Raw genomic sequence first — 21,388 nt, forward strand, 5'->3', positions numbered from 1 at the left:
TACAAGCCCGGGCAGCAAAACATGAATGCAGACGTCCTCTCCAGGATTCCTGACCAGGAGGAACCTGAGCAGGAGGACACAGATAAGGACTTTATTAAAGTGGGTCCTGAGGAAGTGCGTGCGTGTCTGTGGCCTGCTAGTGCGGATGGGGATGGTAAGACTGACCTGAAGGCCAGGGTGCAATTGACTGCGGGGAAAGCTCATGGTGGGCAAAGTTGGGAGGAGGTGGAAGCGGCACAGAAAAACGATCCCGTTGTTGGGCCCGTGTATCGGGTGATTGAGAGGGGCACTGGGATGAGCCATGCTGAACTTTACATGTTTACACCGGGCACAAGGCGACTTCACCAGCAGTTTGACCGCCTTTAGGCTTTATAAAGGTGTGTTGTATAGGCATGTTAGAGACCCCGTGATGGAGAAGAGATCAGGCAGCTCATTGTCCCAGAGACCTTGCAACGTAAGGTATATGAGAACCAGCATGAGCATGGGGGCATTTCAGTGCAAAGAGTACCCTCGCTGTGATGAGGAGGAGCTATTATTGGCCTACAATGAGTAAAGATGTTCAAGACTGGGTTCAGCAATGTGGCGATGTGCATTGGCAAAGGATATCTTTCCTAACCACAGGGCCCCAATGACCTGCAGCAATGTCACAGCACCCTGGAGGTCCTTGCTATGGACTATCTAACGGTGCTGGAGAAGTCCTGTGGGGGATATGAAAATGTCCTTGTTCTTACAGACATGTTCACCAGGTTCACAGTTGCTGTCCCCACCAGAAACCAGACTGCCGAGACGACGGCAAATGCTTTGCTAAGGCACTGGTTCGCCTACTACGGGTGTCCAGCCCGATTGCATTCAGATCAGGGAAGAAATTCTGAGGCTAGTGTCATAAAAGAGTTGTGTAAGGCTTATGGGATTGCCAAGAGTCGCACCAGCCCCTACCATCCGCAGGGCAATGCGCAGTGCGAGAGGTTTAATAGGACCATGCACGATATGCTTAGAACACTGCCACCAGAGAAAAAAAGGGATTGGAAAACATACTTGCCAGAGTTGGTTATGGCATATAACACTCGTGTGCACTCCTCCACTGGTTATGCACCTTTCTACCTCATGTTCGGGAGGGACGCAAGAATGCCCCTTGACCTCCTGGGAGGAAAAGACATGAGGGAACCTGAGGCAGACAATCTGGATGATTGGGTCAGAGATCACCATGAGAGGCTTAGGACAGCTGTGGAGGTAGCAAACTCAGCTGCTCAGGAGGCCTCCAGGAAGAGGAAGAGAATCTATGATCGAAAGTCCCATGGCGCTCTGCTTCAGTCAGGTGACCGGTGCTGTTGGGCGCAACCACAAGCCCAGGGTAGGAATAAGATACAGGATAAATGGGAACCAAACCCTTACTTGGTGGTGAAGCAGAACCACCCTGACATTCTTGTGTTCACAATCAAACCAGAGAGAGGTGGCTCAGTGAAGGTCGTACATAGAGATCAGCTCAAATTGTGTGTACTTTTTCAGCGCCCGATCACGGCGGTTAAGGCATGTCAATAGGTTCCCAGCAGAAGTGGAGTCGGATACAGACTGCATGGAGGTTGTTTGTGTTCCGCCACCCCCGTGTGTGTCAAATCCGAACGCTGACATTGTCCCCAGGGTCGACGATGTTGGTGATTGTGTTTCCCAGGGGTTGGAGCCAGATTTAGCGGGGGAAGCGCAAGCAACTGTGACTCCAAGTGAACAGGAGGAGAGTGATGGGGCCTCAGTGACGAAAGTGACGAAATGCAGGAAGAGCGAGGTGAAGTTTTGCAGTCTGAGGCGTCCATTGAGGCGAACCAGAGGGGTCCCCCTGCAAGGTATAGGGATTATGTTATGAGATGAAGTAATGGGCCACTGTTATGTTCATTTGCAATGTAATGTAAGTCATATGTGAATGATATAGAGTGTTACTGAACAAGTGAGTTAATATGTGTTATTCTGTGTTTGTTACAGGGATGCACGGTCGGAGACGTCGCTGGTGTGGCAGGGTTTAGCTGGGGGGAAATGTGAGGGCACATACTTATAACTTGTGGAAAACTGCCATGTAGGGTCTTTAGCAGCCTGTCTGAATAAGCCAAGAGGAAATTACATATTTAGGAGAGCCCGTGGGCACGCAAAAACAGGGAGGTGCGCTGTCGGGAGCGAACGGGTGTGTGGTACCGATCGCGCGCGTGCCTCTACAGCCGAAGACACCAGGAAAGTCCCACGGTCAGAACAAAACCCGAACAAAGAGTAACCAGGAGGTTAGTGGGGCAGCGGACAGTACCGCAGTGAGTCTATGCGGAGTTTCCCTCTGTGTGTGGAATCCGACACCGGTTACCGCACGCGGCGCCGGGGTGTCGTGTCGACGGAGATAGCGTGAGCAGGGGAGCTAAGTGAGAGCTAAGGCTAGCGGCCGTTCCCTTTTAACTCACCTCAGTTTCCCATCGCTATAGGCAGAGTTTGACAGAGCACGTAGAAAGCGAGGCAGCACGGTCGGCAGCCTGGCAAAGGGCTAGCGTGTTTCCGGGAGGGGAGTTGGAGGGCTTCGCTTCGCACTGCCCAGGGACTGCCGGAGCTCCAATACATTCCGCGGACCCGACGTTTAGGACCTCAGGAGTCGGCGGTGTTTGGATTACCCTGCCACTCAGACGACGTTCTGGTCGTTCACCCTGCTCCAGCTGGCAGTATGTGAGAGCATCGCTCTTTTCTAACCCGTTGGTTCTTCACGCCCCGTTTCCCGGGAGGCGAAGGTACAGTTTCTGTGTTCTTTGTTTCTTTGCTTTTTTTGCGCACCTGTGACTGGATGTTCTGCTCCGGCTGTGGAATTTCTGGGCAGCTTAACAGACTGGAACTCTGGTTCACGACGGCTACCCCTAGAACTGTTTATGGGTTCCACATACCAGGGACAATTCACTGGATCGGACTGTAAAGACTGGAACTATTTTTTTGTGTTGTTGTTTGGACATTGCAAGTAATGTGACGAAGCTGTGTTAACCATTCTAGATAAAAGAATTTCTGTGTTAACCTTAATCATTCTGCTGTATTGTGATCTTCGCGCCCTTTTCCTGTGGCTAGTGTGGGTTGGGAGGGATCGAGAACTGTGTGTCACAACAGCCTGTTTGATTTATTTTATTTTATTTCTTTTATTTCTTTGGTCTTGGGGAGTTTCCTTGCTGTCGCCCTTTGCTCTCCAGGGCCCTGTTAACATTGATAATCAGTCTTGTTTCAGGAGGGCCATCCGAACAAATAAAAGGAGCCACGTTGTTTAAAAAGTCGTTGTTGTATGCTTCTGTCCAACCCAGGTTGGCTTGGAGTAGGGGCACCCGAGTTGTCTGGTTAGGTACAGAAAGAAACGGAGGTAAGCGAGGCTGTGTTAATATTCAGCGCGCCAGGCACTGTTTGTTTCGCAGGTTTGGGCCCCGGAGCCCTTCTTCTGTGCCTGTAGCAGCCAGATAGCTAAAACCATTCTTACAGAAGTAAGTATCAGGGTCAACTGTACTAAGGGGGGGTTACGGACTCAGATCCCACCACCCTTTAGTCATTCAGGGCAGCCTGTGCGCCTCTTCACCCCTACATAGCTGGGCTAGTAGCCCCTTACACCAAGGATCATGTCTCCAGATACAAAGAGAGTAATATAGTGTATGCTGTTAAGTGCAAGGAGGTTTGCCATTATTTATATGGGGAAACCAAACAAACTCTGGCTAAGCAGCTGGAACAACACAGAAGAGCTAACCCGTCAGGCCAGGAATCTGCAGTCTATTTACACCTACAAGCCAGTGGACACTCTTTCAATGATGAGGATGTACACATCCTGGACAGGAAGGAATGCTGGCTTTAGCGGGGAGTCAAGGAGGCCATTTATGTGAAAAGGGAAAGACCATCTCTGAATCGAGGAGTGGGCCTAAGGGTACATCAACATTCACCATCTTACAATGCTGTGAATGCAGTGTAAGTGTAATAGGAATATATGTAAATGAATTTCTCTATAGACTTTCAGTTTTTCTGCAGGAACACTTTAAACAGCGTATATAATCATTGACTATGGTGAGGACTGTAAAACTGTTAATTAAGGCTGGCTGATAAAAGAGCCCCCTCTCTTATCCCCTTCAGTAAGGGGGGCCTTACTGCGGACTGCTGCCTGGACTGAGTCAGGAATAAAAAAACATAATAATCCAGATTTTTGGTTTGTATAAAGTCAGTCAATAAGAATGATTTATTTGTTACTGACCAAGCATTAAACAACGCCATGCTTAGTAAGGTGGAGAACGAAGCAGCCACAGATGTGACCAGACCCATCTGACCCGAGAAAGTGGGTTTGATCCATGAAAGTCATTTAGGCTACTCACCATGGCTGTAGCTCAGGAGGTAGAGCAGGTTATTTACTGATCAGAAGGTTATTATTTCAATCCCTGGCTCCTCCAGTCTGCATGTCAAGTATCCTTGGACAGGATACTAACCCCAAGTTCCTCTCATTCATAGTCTGCATCCATCAGAGTATGAATGTGTCTGAATGTAGTTAGGAAGCACTCAAAGTTTAGAAGAAAGTGTTTGTGTGATGTTGTACAGAGTGCTTTTAGTACTCGGGGAGAGTAGAAAAGCGCTATATAAGCATCAGGCCTTTTACCATTTACCAATAGGAGAAAAGGCCCTGAGACTGGAGTCTGGCTCGCCTGGATAACCGTGTCACAGAGATCCAGGCAGGGATGTGGATGGAGAAAACCCATCTGATATAATCCCAGGGGACCAGGTGATCACGAACATCAGTCATTTAACAGCCACACCGCGCTTCCAAAGTAATCTGGTCACCAGCTCTCATTCCTCTCCCCCTCTGTGATTTGCGCTGTCCCCGGAGAGCAACACAGAGAATGCCTGTGGAAGAGTCACACAACGGCGACAGGGGATGGAAAACACCTGAGGGTATGGAATGTCTATCCGGCACAGGAAACAGAATGTATAGCAAGGTTTGCTGATCATCAATGGGAGGACCAGGGTAGGCGAAACAACCCCAAGAAAAAGCGAAAACAAAAAAAAGAAAAACGCCGGCCATGGGCAGCGGCAAAGCCTAACACAGGCGCCATCTTACCGGACCACTGGAAGGAATCTGAGTAGTTTTTGACCAGGATATGTCCTTGAATGCGCATTATAAACAAATATGAAACTTCTTTCTTCTATTTGCGCAATTTCCTTATAACATCATGTCTGAGAGTAATGGTGAAAGTCTAGTTCATGAATTTATTACTAATAGGCTAGACTATTGTAATTCATTATCATCAGGCTGTCATAAAAAGCCTGAAATAACTCCAGCTGATCCAAAATGTTGCAACAAGAGTACTGACAGGCACTAGAAAGAGAAAACCTATTTTTCCTATACCGTGGTCCCTCGTTTATCGCGGGAGTTACATTATAAAAATAACCCGCGATAGGTGAAATCCGCGAAGCAGCCAGCTTTATTTTTTACAATTATTATAGATGTTTTAAGGCTGTAAAACCCCTCGCTACACAATTTACACACTTTTCTCAGACAGGCACGAACATTTTCACATTTTTCTCTCTTGTTTAAACACTCTCAAAGTTCAAACCTTCATAGAAAAATAAGTCCAGTATTATGGACCCGCAGGTGCCTTTGATGGTGCAAAGCGTTTCGTCGACATTGTTGTGTTCATTGGGGAGAAAACTTACAAACATACAGTACAGCACTTCAGAGTCACACTGCTAGCGATCGAAGATTTATGTAAATTTGACAAACTGAACCCATTCTGTACTGTACAGGAGACATGGCACGAGATTAACTGACAATGGTCTATAGCCAATCAGGATGTAGAACACAATGTGCTGTGAAAAAAAAAGCAAAAAAAAAGCATGCAAAATTGCACAAAAAAATCAGTGAAATAGCAAAGCTGCGAAAGGTGAAATGCGTTATAGAGGGACCTCTGTAGTGGGTTCTCTTCACTAGCTGCCCGTTAAATCCAGAATTTAGTTTAAAATCCTTCTCCTCACGTTCAAGTTTTTGAATAATCAGGGCTCATTTCATCTTTAGGAATTCATAATACCATATCTAGTCATTTCTGAGAGTGAAGTATACTCAACAGAGCACTTTACTGTCAGACTGCTGGCTTACCTGTGGTTTCTAGGATAATTAAAAATTGAATAGGAGGCAGAGCCTTCAACTTTCAGGCCTCTGTACTGTGGAACCAACTCCCACCTTGGATTTGGGAGACAGACACCCTCTGTTTTTTTAAGATTAGATTTAAAACCTTCCTTTTTTCAAAGGATATAGTTTGCACTGGATCAGGTGACCTTGAATCCTCTCCTAGTTATGTTGCAATAGGCCTTGGCTGCTTATTTATCCTGTATTAATAATTACAAATGAATCCAAATTGCTAAACAGTAAATCTAATTTGTTCAATAATTACATGCATTTGAGGACAACTCAAAATAATGGCTGAAAACCTGTGTAGAAATTATATTAACATTGGCCATGACTACAAGGCTACAAAATAATTTTACATAAAGTTTGGCACAGTTTTAGTATTAATACAGGTATTTTATCCATCTTTTTATCTACAGTGTAAATGAGTACTATTGAACATTCAACATTCAATTAATCAGAACTTTGACCTGACATTCCTTTAATTTGTCAACAGATTTTAGGATATAAAGGTCTGACATCCCCAACACAGCGGTATATTGACAGCAAGGTAATACGAACACAAACAGAGGGGGAGTGGTTATCCTTTGATGTTACAGAGGCAGTTAGTGAATGGCTAAACCACAGAGGTGAGTACATTCTGTCCCATCAGTATTCCCTTTTCCTCATTGTTTATGCTTCGTGTTAAATAACTTCTCATTACTTTTTTGTTTTTCCATAGACCGAAACAGTGGATTCAAGATCAGCCTGCACTGCCCGTGCTGCACTTTTGTACCATCAAATAACTACATAATTCCTAATAACAGTGAGGAGCTGGAGGCACGATTTGCAGGTTATTTGAAAAATGTTGCCTCAAGGCACTTTTATGTTGTAAGGTAGACCCTATAATAATAGTTAAGAAAGCTCTTGTGGTTTGGCACCCCAGTACATCTCAGAATTAATCACCATCTACAACCCAGTCAGACCTCTCACATCATCAGGTTTAGATTTTTTAAATGATCCCAGAATCAGATCCCCTCCCCCTTTAACAGAAATTTCACTTTTCTGTAAGCACTGGAGCTATGCTGATGATTTTACTCTGAATACTTTGATAATGTTTTTTTTTTTTTTATTAATGAACTTTTCTGTCATTACCAGCCCTTGCAGTGCTGCTTATTAATCTCTTATGTTTTCAGGTATCGATGACAACCTAATCCATGGTCGTGACCTGAAGGTTTTTAGGAAGTGGCAGCACAGTGTTCGGGGTCCACATCTTCTCCTCATGTTGCTGCCTTCATACCGCCTGGAGTCCCAGTCCCAACATAAGAACCATCGATCGAAGAGAGCTCTCGATACTGCCTACTGCTCCAAGTACTTGTCTGAAAACCAAATTGCCAAGTGCAAAGGAATAACAATGTCCCTATCTGTTGTGGAGATTTTCAGAAATGAGTCGTCAAGTAAAAAGGGGCCAAGCAACACTAATAGCACTAGGCACTGCACAGAATTGGTTGTCATTAGGTACAAAGATATAGAATAACTGTTAACACTCTGAGTTCTTGGCTAGAACCCAGAGTGATGTTAAAGGTGAGTGCATGCTTTAACCCCAGCCCATCAACCAGAGCCTAAACTTCAACAAGTAACAAAAGGCAGTGATCAGCAGTGAGGTTGCAGCCTCCGTTTCCACCCGTTCATGTTTCTAAAGTAGAATCACCATGGTGATTGCTTTAAGTCTCTTTGTGCTGGTTTTCATCTTTGCTTTGAGTTCATACGTAAGTGTAAAAGGTTAAAATATTATGTGTATCCTCATTAGGATAGGGTTTTGTGTTGATGTGTGGGATTGTAGCCTCAGGTATATATTGTTAACTGGTAATTATGTGACAATGTATTAATGTAACTTTAGTGTAACAAATGAGTTTCATTATTACTTTTGAGTGATGACCCCTAAACAAGCTATTTTGTTCTTACCACTGTGCAATACTTCATAATGCCATGCAATCCTTATTTTAAATAAGGAAACATCTTTACCTCCAGGTGAAGGGGAAAAAGTAGCAACAGTGTTGTAAGAAAAAAAGTCTGTACCAGTTCAAGTCCAACTGAAGAAACTGGAACAATTTTGTTAAAAGAAGAAGCCAGGAAGAGCGCAGCTTTCCAAAGTGTTTTCCAACAGAATGCTGACAATTTGAAAACAAACAAACAAACAAATAAAACAAGGTTCTGGATATAGCTTTCCTTTTCTTCGTGAACTACGCTTGATGTACCCTTTCCTGGTGAATTAAACTGAAAAACTGTGCATTGGTTCAGTTCCCACAGTCCCTCTCTCTGGATAGCCAATGGGGCATACATACTAAGGCACAGATGGTTGGCAGCACACAGAGAGTGTCAACAAGTTGACCACTAACTGGTATTGCAAACTGCTTTCAAAACAGGCTGAAAGCAGAACTGAAAGGCAACACAGAAATTGTCACCCTGAACAACTTGTTGGCTGATCTGTTTAACTGTATATTTATCTTGTCCGGTTCAGTGGTTGCCAACAATAAGTAAAGAATCCTATCTGAGCGCATCTTCACCTGTCTTCATCTCTCCATCTGTGACTTTTTATTGACTGCACACACTAGTGACGAGAGGATTCCCACAGCTCTGTTATTCACTTTTCCACTTTATGTCTTTACAGAAATGTTCAGGATAACTGCTGCTTACGATCGCTCTACATTGATTTTAAGAGGGACCTGGGCTGGAGGTGGATCCATGAGCCCAAGGGCTATGAGGCCAACTTTTGTGCAGGGGCCTGTCCATATTTGTGGAGTGCGGACACCCAGCATTCCAAGGTACTGAATGAGGAAGTTTGATAGGCTACACAGTAAACTTAAACATGAATGCAGTTGCACTGCACTGTAAATCAGATTTTATTTTATGGTATGGCTCTAATATGTATATTCCAGGTGTTAGGTCTGTATAACACCATCAACCCTGAAGCATCGGCATCCCCCTGCTGTGTCTCCCAAGACCTGGAGCCTCTCACTATCCTGTACTACATCGGCAAGACCCCCAAAATAGAACAGCTCTCAAATATGAAGGTCAAGTCCTGCAAGTGCAGCTAGAAGTCCTTAGAAAATACATACTCTTCTTTCATCCAGAGTGGAGTGAGTTAACGTACCGTCAAAGTGCCGCTGCACTCATTTACTAGCAATCCTACAGCAGTCGTTTCACACAGGCATGGCCAGGAATGGTGTATTAGAGAATAAAAGAAACAAGTCAATGTGAGTTCAATGCTTATTCAACATACAGGACCAGAGCAGTTATAATACCAAAAACCTTAGTTCGATGCACTGTATAGACAAAAATGTTGGGCCTTCATGTAAATTCATGTGTGTTCAGCCCTGTTGCTACAGGTGTTAATAATCATGCACCAAGCCATGAAGTCTGCCTTTAAAAGATCTGTAAAAGAATTGGTCATTCTAAAGATCTCGTTGACTGAGTATGGTACTATAATAAGATGTAAAGATTCCAACGAGTCATTTTGTTAAATATTATTTCTCATAGATATGAAGTGATCAACTGTAAGTAGTTTTATCGCAAAGTGAAACAGTAACTCATCCAGGAAGTGAAAGACCTTCTAAAGTTACAAAGGAGTTCTGAAGCATGTTGTACATAAAAGTCGCTAACGCTCTGTTAAATCAATAACTGCAGAGTTAATTAATTATTAATACCAGAACTGCATACCAGAGCTGCCAGAAGCTTCATGTATAGGTAACCCAGTACTTTTGTTCATATAGGAAGAATTGTATTTCTGTATTGACACAGGTTTGCAAGTAAAATGAGCTTGTGCGCTGTTCTCCTAATAAATGGTCAAAGAAGAATAATACTTCTTAATAATATTTCTTAGTAAGGGTAATTTACATCATGAAGGCCTGCTCTCAAAAACTGATATAGATAAATCCAGCTACACATCCAGAAATAAGTGCTTAAAGTTTTTAGAAAATGTTTAGTGCCATCTTGTGTCAGTACAGAACATTACGTCACCTGGTTGGTTTGTTGGTTGCTGTTAAACTTGCACTGAACCAACCAACTCAGGTGAAAATAAGGACACTAAAACTAACCCTAAGCCTTTTCTACTCTCCCAGAATACTCAAAGCGCTCTATACAACACGACATCACGACATTCACACAAACACTGTCTTCTCTGCTTTGAAGTGCTTACTAACTACGGTGGATGCATCGGAGAACAACTTGGGGTTAATATCTTGCCCAAGCATATTTGGCATGCAGACTGGGGGGGGGGGAGCCAGGGATCAAACCACCGACCTTCCAATCAGTAGATGCTCAACCTCCTGAGCTATAGCCACCCTACAGAGTTTTATGTCTGTTAACATAAAGCTCATTGCTACAGCGAGGGGCAGCACAAAAGTGAACTCTTTAAATGAAATTTTAGTTTTAGCCTCCTCATATTCCACTGAGTTACTAGTTCTGTTATTAGTTTGCTAAAATAAACTGAAGTCTTTTAACAGCAACGAACAAACCAACCAACTTGGTGATGTAGCATTCTGTACAGATCACAAGATGGCGCTAAACATGTTTAAAACATGCACTTGTTTCTTAAATCCAGCTACAAGGAGTGTTAAATCCATATCAGTTTTTGAGAGCAGGGCTCCATGGTGTAAATTAGCCTTTGTCCACTTTAATCCATCGGAAAAATAAATAATGAATAGTTCACATAGTTTTCTTCCCTCACCAATATGCAATACTGAAATATTTTCCTCAATAACCTCAATATCAAGTCTAGTATTTACAGTTAATTTTATTATTGAGTCTGCTTCATTGACTTTTTAGGAGTCTTGTTAAAATCCAGTGGTGTTTTAGATCATAACAAACTTTACATCAGTTATATTTTTGGTTCATTACATGAGGCTAGAGATTTGTTTGGGTTGTTTTTTTTTTTTTTAAATCATACACTTGCAGAGTTCTGAATTAAAAAACAAAAAAGTGCTGTCAGCTCCAATATCTTTTTGAAATATTGTGGCGCTAAAGCAGCACACATTCAAAAAGTCCAGGCCGGTATAGTATTCAGTACCAAGTTATGTGAGAATACAGCAAACACTGGAAATGTAAGTGATATGTGTATATATGTGAAATAAGTCCTTGAAAAAACAGATCTACTCAGACCTACCTAACACTTTGCTTTCAACCACTTAGCCCTTCAGCAGATATCAAAGGCGCAATACCACATTCTTATACATCATTATTTATTTGATTCCTTGAGAAGTATTCTTCAGTTTTGCATTTTCTGATTCTGTACAGTAAGACATTGCAGTAAGATGTCCTGCAACCTTGCAGTGTTGACATATATTATCTACTCCATTTTGTAGTTTTAATAGACACACACAACTTTTATTAAGCCATCATAAGAGGGAATAAGATGTTGCATTAGAATTGTAAAGGCTATTTTGATTTATTATGGCAATAGTATTAATTTTATAGCTTCTCATTTATATTATAAAACATTTCTTCAAGAGGTAAGAAAAACAGTGTTGTATGTAATAACTTTTAATTGCTAAATTGGCATACTATGTTAACAGTTTTAAGCAGTAATGGAGCAAATGGCCCTTTTAAATAGCCCAGTGTAACAGATCCCATAACACGTTTAAGTAAAAAGCTTAGATTCTGAATCATTGTAACCCCGAGTCTGCTGTCTGTGTTGTTTAAAAAAGAAAATACATGTTTATTTATGATGTTTATTTTCTGAAACAGAAAATTCTGTAAATGTGTAATAGCAATCAATAAAAAGTGTTTTCATCATTAACAGGTTACTTGCTGAAATTAGTTTACAATGTGAGGTCACATCCTATGTATAATTGTGACAGTAATACTGTACGGTATTAGTGACAATAATACATACAGTAAAACTGTTGACAACAGAAATATTTCTGACTTTATGAATAACAACGATAGTAATAATAATAGTAATAATTTCTTAATTATTATTATTATCATAGCAATTTTAAAGATATTATAATTCTTTGCGTCAGTTCAGCAATTTGAGGTAGGTTTTTGGGATTTGGGATAGAGAGAATATAAAACATGGATATTAATGAAATAAAATCAAATTCAAACAATCTCATTGAGCTGGCTACTGCACTTGTGAATTTCACAAATGTCAAAAAGAAAATTGGTCTGCTGCTCAGCTCAATGAAATATCCAGCTATTAGTGCTTAAAATTAGTTTGCAATTTTCACATTAAGATTGTTGAAATATGCAACCCTAAGCTCCACCACATTTTATGTCATAACGGGAAAAACTAAAGATTATCCAGAGGCTGTTCAATTCATTTTCATTTACATAGCACCAAATAACAACAATAGTTGCCTGGTGGTGCTTCACATTGTAAGTTAAAGATGGTAAATTGGCTGATTCTTATATAGCGCTTTTCTGCTCTCCCGGAGTACTCAAAGCAATCAATACAACATGCCACTTTCACCCATTTAGCACTGTCTTCTATGCTTTTAAGTGCTTACTAACTACCGTCCACACACATTCATACTCCGATGGCTGCATCACAGAGCAACCTGGGGTTAATATCCTGCCCAAGGATATTTGGCATGCAGACTAGGGGGAGCCAGGGAACCACCAACCTGAGTCATCAACCTGTGGCTGTAGCTCAGCTACAGGGGCGAAGTTGAGCAGCGAGTTCAGGCGTCAGGGGAGGCTAGTTTTCGAAGCCGGCAAGCACCACCTAATCATTCCTTCCCTATTTCAGTAGCGGCTTGGCCGGACAGGAGAGAAGAGCTGCTGGAGCAGAGAGAGAGAGCACTGAGCACTGCAAGGAGCAGAAGCACAAGAGTAAAAGTGCAAAACACTGTTAATAAAATATCCTGTGGAACCCCATAATTAACCTTTTTGTGTCAAGAAGACACAAGACCACACAAACATTAGAGAAAAACTAGATAGATTTGCTTCAAACTACTGTATTGCAGTACCTTTATTTCATGCTCTAATCCAGGGGTGTCAAATTCATTTTACATTGTGGGCCACATACACTTTGATCTTAAGTGGGCTGGACCAGTGAAACTCCCCGTTCTGTGAAGTTCCATATTTAACTGTTTTTCTACATGTTAAAGAAAAAGCTGCTGTGACAAAGAAAAGAATCTGTCAGCACAACTCTTTGGAATTTAAATTGTAAGAAATAAATGTGTAAAATTACACAAGAAGTTCTGGTAGCTCGTTGCCTAGACTGTCCGTTTTCTTGTTTTAGTTTTTTTTAAGTGTAGTCATAAAAAAATGGAATTCTATGGCAGAAAGAAAAAAAAACGTGTTCTGTTTTTCACAAAGTAAGAGAGGTTTTATTAGAGACATAGCTAAAAGGCTTTGCAAAATTTGGCATAAATTGTGAATTTTTTTTGGTATTGAATAGCAGAAATTAGGCTTTGCCAGATGTCATTTTTTGGGGGGAGGAAAAAAACAGCGTCCAACAGTGCTGTATACAACGCTAGACTGGCGTCTAATAAGCAAGCAAATAAGGCAGAAAATAGAGAAGCGCACTGAGAGATAGAGCTGTGCAATTTTATTGTCTGCATACTTACTGTGAACCCACTGTTTGTTAATTTTATCTTGTGCTTTTGTTTATATTGTTCTTCATTTTGTCAGTAGTAATATAGGCGCTCTTGTTTAGCAGGCAAAAAAGAGCACCTATATTACTACTTTTGTCATTGTTCTATTATGTATTTTGTTCTATTGTTAAGTGTCCTTGGGTGTCTTGAAAGGCACTTTATAAATAAATAAATACATTTATTATTGTGGTGGAAGCAGGGCAGCCAAAGTAAGAGGGAACTCATGACAATGTTTTTCAAACGCGAAGCTTAGTGGTCTTCTTATGTTGCTGGGTCATTGAATTTTGCTTTCATAGTGATGATGTGAGATGTCGGCTTTCTGCTCTAATCCATGTAATAAAACATTTTGGTCAATAGTATTGAATGTTGCACTGAGGTCTACCACAGAGATCATTTGTAACCTTCAGTTTGCTGTTTTACAAGTACTCTTTCAAGAATTTTTGAGATAAAGGGAAGGTTGGAGATCATTTCTTCACAAGTAAATTTGAACATTTAGAGAAAAAAATAATGTAAATTCAGTTCAGTTTTATTTATATTTCACCCAATCACTACAACAGTTGCCTTAAGATACTTTACATTATAAAGGGAACTTTATAACAGGTTACTTGCTCTGACCTGTCTCCCCAATGTGATGTTTGTGTAATGTATGTATGGTTGGCATGGGGCCGATTTCATTGCAGGTAACTGCATTCATTAATTCATAAAGACGTTACAATAATTCAAAGACCTTCAAGAAATCATGAACTCACTAGTGCTAACTAGTTAAGGTTAAAGGAATATTCAGTTATTAAGTGTGCCTATGCCAAGAGGCACACTTATTAAGTGTGCCTATGCCAAGAGGTACACTTATTACTATTCGTCGGATTTGTTGTGTGGCTATGCCAAGAGGCACACTTATTACTATTAGTCGGATTTATTATTCTTTTATTATTATTATTATCATTATTATTATTATTATTAAGTGTGCCTATGCCAAGAGGCATACTTATTACTATTCGTCGGATTTATTAAGTGTGCCTATGCCAAGAGGCACACTTATTACTATTCGTCGGATTTATTAAGTGTGCCTATGCCAAGAGGCACAGTTAATGGGTTCGAATCCTGCTCAGGGCAACATTGTTTTTTTTCACCACTTTTTTAGCAAAATTTCGCCATCTTTGCCCCTTTTCAGTAGAATTTTTTGCTTTTCACCACTTTTAAGCAAAAATCTCTCCTTCTTCACTTGTTTTCAGCAGAATTTTCAGTTTCTTCACCACCATACAACTTTTTGCAACTTTTCATCTTTTTCAGCTTTTCAGCAGACAGCTTCAACGTTAAGGCATCCACAAAGCATTTTCGCAGGAAATGCAAATTTTTCTAGTTGTGTGGATGCCCTCAAAGGCATTCACACTATTGAGTTCCTGTTTGTCTTTATTGTGTGGATGCCCACAAAGGCATCCACACTGTTGAGTTCCTGTTTCTCTTTATTCTTTATTGTGTGGATGCCCTCAAAGGGCTTCCACACTATTGAGTTCCTGTTTCTCTTTATTGTGTGGATGCCCTAAAAGGGCTTCCACACTATTGAGTTCCTGTTTCTCTTTATTCTTTATTCCACTATATTCCAGTTGCTTCCGTACGTTTTTTTGGCACTTAACTACTCCCTCAGTTTTCAGCCGATTTTCTCAGTTCAAACTCTAAACTGTTCTGCTATTTCTGCTAATGCCGGCTATGACTTTTGGTGTTTATTACTATTATACTTTTTAAAATATTACACTTTTTTCCTTTAATTTGTCCCATTGAAATGAATGAGAAACTTCCACAATTCTGCTAAAACTTGCTTGTTTTTGAAACTTAACTACTTCCTCATACTTTCACCTAGAAACTCCATTCAAACTTTAAAATGTTCTCAGATTATTGGGCTATTTTTGTATGATTCAGCTTTTTCAGATCTTCTACCGTTTTAATTTTATACCTCTTTAAGTTTTCAGTTGCAAAATTGGGATTTTTCAGAAAATACATGCGTTGGTATGGTTGCTATGCAATTACCTCAGAGTGAGGGCTGGTCTGTTCTGAATTTTCTCTTCATGTCTGAACAACTTCTTGCTACTCGCTCAATTGCCACTCAACCCCCACAAATTATACATCAAAACGTAGGTATTTTTGCTGGCTTTCAGAAAATGTCACTATCATTGTTGTGGGAGTTACAGTATTTTGGCAAATTTCCTTAGAGCAACACAAAGTCTGAAAACTCTCCATAGAGAGTCAATGGAGAGTTTGTTCAAAATCAGCGATGGATTTCTCTAATGACAGACATTTTCAAATCGTCATATCTCCTTAACGAAACAAAGTTGAGACATGAGGCTCATGCCAATATGTCTTCAGACACCCCTGATGCTCACAATTCAAGAGTTTTTTTCTCACCTATTACTGTTTGGCCATGAATTACACTTGTTTGAGGATAGGAAATTTGTCCCTCGCTCAGATTTCTTCAGATTTCAAACTCTGGAAATGAGGCACTTTTTTTCTCTTGTCAGACCTTTTGATGGATTTCCACAGAGACCTGAAAATTTCCATGACTGTTCACCAAAGCCTGCTGTTTCTTACGGTGAAAGAATGATTTTGATGCTCCATATAGATTTAGAGTTACAAAACGTTGTTTGAGGGCAAGTCAAGGCAGTTTTGCTTTGCCTCTACTCAGTTACAGTGTATTACAAGTCATATATCTTCAATAATTTATATTTTATCTCTTAATTAAGAAGACCAGCAGATTCCCCCATCTCTTCTGAACAAAACGGTGTCAGAATGAGCATTCTAGCCCCTACGGTTAGGAAATTATGGCCATTTGTTCGAGGGGAATCCTGAATGTGAAAATACACTGCAGAAAACTTATACCTCTCTGTGTCTGTGTGTGTAAGGGCTGATTACAGCAGGTGCAGCCAATTTAACTGACCTAGATATACCAAGCCCAGACTCTTAACAGCCACTGTTCCCCTTAGGCTCTGTGTATGTGTATGTTTGTGTGTCTGTATCAATATTTCTCCCATGTTAAAGTATTACTCCTCCATAATAGTATTTTTGTTAAATCAAAGTACTTCTACTACATCTTAGTACTTCTGCTCAATCATAGTATTTCTGCTAAATCATAGTATTTTTGAAAAATCATGGTATTTGTGCCAAATCATGGATTTGGGGCCAAACCATAATATTCATTTTATGTTATAGTATTACTACTAAGTGGAGGAATGCCTGTTATGTTATAGTATATGTGCTGAATATAGTATATCTGCCAAATCATAGTATTTATGCAAAATTACAGTATTTCTGCTAAAAAGCAGAAATAGTACCTTTTAGCAGAAATTTCTGTCAAAAGATATTATTTATGTTAAAACATAGTATTTGTGCTAAATCATAGTATTTGTGCCAAATCATAGTATTTGTACTAAGTCATAGTAATTGTGCCAAATCATAGTATTTGTACCCAATCATAGTATTTCTGCCATATCATCGTATTTCTGCCAAATCATGGTATTTTTTTGCCAAATCATGGTATTTGTGCCAAATCATGTTATTTGTGTCCAATTAAAATTTCTGTTATGTTATAGTATTACTACTAAGTCGTAGAATTTCTGTTATGTTATAGTATATCTGCTGAATATAGTATATGTGTCAAATCATAGTATTTATAGCAAATCATAGTATTTGTGCCCAAACATAGTATTTCTGCCAAATTGTAGTATTTGTGCAAAAACATAGAATGTCTGCAAAATCACAGTATATCTGTTATGGCATAGTATTACTACTAAGGCATAGTATTTCTACCTAATCATAGTATTCCTTCAAAATCATAGTATTACTGCAATTTCATAGTGTTCGAGCAAAATCGTAGTATTTGTGCAAAAACATACTATGTCTGCAAAATCACACTATATCTGTTATGTTATAGTATTACTACTAAGGCATAGTATTTCTACCAAATCATAGTATTCCTTCAAAATCATAGTATTACTGCAATTTCATAGTATTTGAACGAAATCGTAGTATACGTGCAAAAACATACTATGTCTGCAAAATCACATTATAACTGCTATGTTATAGTATTAGTACTAAGGCATAGTATTTCTACCAAATCATAGTATTCCTTCAAAACCATAGTATTACTGCAATTTCATAGTATTTGAGCGAAATCGTAGTATATGTGCAAAAACATACTATGTCTGCAACATCACAGCATATCTGTTATGTTATAGTATTACTACTAAGTCACAGTATTTCTGCCAATTCGTAGTATTTGTACTAAATCATACTACTCGTGCCAAATCATAGTATTTGTTGCAAATCATAGTATTCAAATCAAAATATAGTATTTGTACCAAAGCATTGTATTTATACGAAGAACGGCATTTCTGCCAAATCATAGAATTACTGCAATTTCATAGTATTTTGAGGAAACCCTTTTGTGATAGTATTACTTCTAAGTCATAGTATTTCTGCTTTGTCATAGTATTTGTACTAAAACATAGTATTTCTGCCAAATCATAGTATTACTGCTATTTCATAGTATTTGAGTGAAATTACAGTGTTTCTGCAAAAACATTGTATTTCTGCTAAATCATAGTATTTCTCTCATCTTAAAGTACTTGTACTCAATTATAGTATTTGTGCCAAAGTTTAGTATTTCTGCCAAATCATATTATCTCTGCTAAATCATAGTGTCTGCCAAATCATAATATTTGTGCCTAAGCGCAGCATTTGTACCAAAACATAGTATTGCTGCTATATCATAGTATTGGAGCCAAATCATAGTATATGTCCTAAAACATAGTATTTCTGCCAAATCATAGTATTTGTCCCAAAGCATAGTATTTCAACAAAATCACAGTATTTCTGCTATGTTATAGTATTTGTGCTTGTAGAAAAACCTGTGTTAGTGTGAGCTACATTACCCAGCAGCCTCTGAGCAGTGAGGGAATTCATGGGACTTCTGAGCGTAGCCCAGTTATTTGATTGTTTTGGGCTTGTTCCTGCTCTGTTTGTTCCCCCTGCAAATTTATGTGAATTTGTACACTGCAATATCGCTGTATTACATAGTGGCTAAGTAGGAGGCTGACTGTTACTAAGTGCATCAGTGTACATAGGTCATCTCTTGTGTTGGAGTGCCCTCTTGTGGCACCTTTTGGGTAGTGCCTTAGTAAATGTGAACACTGCAAGAAGTGGTATCAGACTGGTTTGTAGTGGAGGAATTTGTTGCCAGTTTCTTTCATCTTTAATCCGTATTCATGTTGTAATGTATACCCTGTTCTTAATCATAGAAACCACACCATATCACCCCTCCACATCCTCCTACTGTATGCCATATATCCCTGTAACATCCATCTGACTGCCAATAAACTCCACCTGTGGTAATCTAATCCCTGGATGTCAGCCTCTCCTTCTGACCGAGGATAGCTACTATTGCAGCACCACCCAGCATTAAACTGACGTACACCATTCTGTACAGTGCTAAATCATAGTGTTTGTGCCAAACAATAGCATTCACCCAAATAATAGTATTTCTGCTATGTTATATTTTTACTGCTCATAGTATTTCTGCCAAATCATGGTATTTGTTCCAAAGCATAGTATTTCTTCCAAAGCATAGTATTTCTTCCAAATCATAGTATAACTGCAAAATAAAAGTTTTTGAGCCAAAACATATTTTTTGTGCTAAAACATAGTATTTGTGCCAAATCATAGTATTTCTGCTAAATCCTAGTAATTTTGCTCAATGATAGAATTTCTGCTATGCTGTAGTACTTTTTGCTAGATTATAGTATTTCTGCTAAGTCAAAGTATTTCACGTAAATCATAGTATTTCTATCAAGTCCCAGTGTTTCTGCTAAATCATAAATCATACATAATGTTTCAGCACAAATTGTATGATTTGGCTCAAATACTGTGATTTGGCAGAATTTTCTATGTTTCAGCACAAATGCTGTGATTTGTAAGAAAAAATATTATTTAGTATAAATACTACGTTTTAGCAGAAATACTGTTTTAGCACAGATTCAGCTTTTTTTCACTTTTCAGCAAAAAAACTTCTGTTTCTTCACCTGTTTTCAGCTTCTTCACCCCTTTTCAGCAAAATTTTCAGTTTTTCACCCCTTTTCAGCAAAAATCCTAGCTTTTTCAGCTGTTTTCAGAAAAAGTAATCTTTTCATCAGAAATTTGGCTGATTCACCTCTTTTCTATCGTTTTATTTTTATACCTCTTTAAGTTTTCAGTTGCAAAATTGTGATTTTTCAGAAAATACATGCGTTGCTATGGTTGCTATGCAATTAACTCACAGTGAGCACTGGTCCTTTCTGAAACTTCTCTTCATGTCCGAACAACTCCTTGCTGCTCACTCAATTTTCACTCAAAAATTATACATCAAAACGTAGGAATTTTTTCTGGCTTTCAGACAATGTCACTATCATTATTGTGAGGTTTACCGTTTTTTTGCAATTTGCCTCAAAGTGACACAAGGTCTGAAAACTCCCCATTCAAAGTCTATGGGGAGGTTGTGAAATTCAGAGCTGAAATTCTGTAACAGGAGGCCTTTTCAAATCGTCATATCTCTTTAACAAAGCAAAGTTAGGACATGAGGCTTGTGCCAATATACCTTCAGACACTGCTGACACTCACAGTGGAAGCAGTTTTTACAATTATCTTACCGTTGAGCAATGAATTACGTTTGTTTGAGGGGTGGAAATCTGTCTTCCTCTCAGTTTTCAAACTCCGAAAATGAAGCCGTTTCTTCTCTCGTCATATCTCCGCGACGGAGGGACAAAGAGCAATGAAAATCGCAGTCAAAGTACACCAATGTCCGCTGATTCACCCAGTACAAGAATTATGCTACTAGCCCTCCTAGTTTTTGAGTTACACGATGTTTTGTAAATCAGTAATGACACGGGTCTGCAGCTCAAAGGTCGTGGGTTCAATCCCACCTTGTTCAACATTTTTTTTTTCACTACAAATTGATACACTATCACAGACCTGTAATTTATTTTGTTAATTTATTACAATTCTGCAAAGTTTTATGATTTTAGCAGCTTTTCTAATATGGACCTCAGATTCTTGTTAACGCTCCATGGCAGAAATACATACAAGTACACAGCCTGATGAAGCAGATAGAGGCAGTACCTCTGATTGCTGAATCTAAGCAAAACCAGGAGGCTGACTGTTACTAAGTGCATCAGTGTACATAGGTCATCTCTTGTGTTGGAGTGCCCTCTTGTGGCGCCTTTTGGGTAGTGCCTTAGTAAACATGAACACTGCAAAGAAGTGGTATCAGACTGGTTTGTAGTGGAGGAATTTGTTGCCAGTTTCTTTCATCTTTAATCCGTATTCATGTTGTAATGTAGTAACTTTTGTGGCACAAATACCAGAATATGGCAGAAATACTATGTTTTGGCACAAATACTTTGATTTGGTATACTTTAGCTCCTTCACCCCTTTTCAGCAAAATTTTCAATTTTTTTCACCCCTTTTCAGCACAAATTCCAGCTTTTTTGGCTGTTTTCAGAAAAAAACCCTCTTTTCAGCAGAAACTCTGCTGATTCACCTCTTTTCTGCAAACTTTTCAGCCTTTTCTCCTCTTATCAGCACAATTCTCAGCAGCTTCTGCTAGTTTCAGCAGAATTGTCAGTCTCTCCACCTC

At 39.6% G+C, this 21,388-nt stretch overlaps 1 protein-coding gene across 1 annotated transcript in view; it reads left to right on the plus strand.

The window, feature by feature from the left end:
• Window positions 1-11,927, plus strand: part of tgfb2 (transforming growth factor, beta 2) — a 63,948-nt gene extending 52,021 nt beyond the window's left edge. The window contains exons 3-7 of the mRNA XM_031749322.2: window positions 6,648-6,780; window positions 6,873-6,983; window positions 7,327-7,501; window positions 8,802-8,955; window positions 9,070-11,927. Coding sequence (XP_031605182.1) covers window positions 6,648-6,780; window positions 6,873-6,983; window positions 7,327-7,501; window positions 8,802-8,955; window positions 9,070-9,228 — 732 coding nt within the window. The 3' untranslated portion in view covers window positions 9,229-11,927. The remainder of the gene's footprint in view (window positions 1-6,647; window positions 6,781-6,872; window positions 6,984-7,326; window positions 7,502-8,801; window positions 8,956-9,069) is intronic.
• The last annotated feature ends 9,461 nt before the right edge of the window (window positions 11,928-21,388 follow it).

The sequence above is a fragment of the Oreochromis aureus genome, linkage group 11 (assembly GCF_013358895.1).
Source record: "Oreochromis aureus strain Israel breed Guangdong linkage group 11, ZZ_aureus, whole genome shotgun sequence".
Lineage (NCBI taxonomy): Eukaryota > Metazoa > Chordata > Actinopteri > Cichliformes > Cichlidae > Oreochromis > Oreochromis aureus.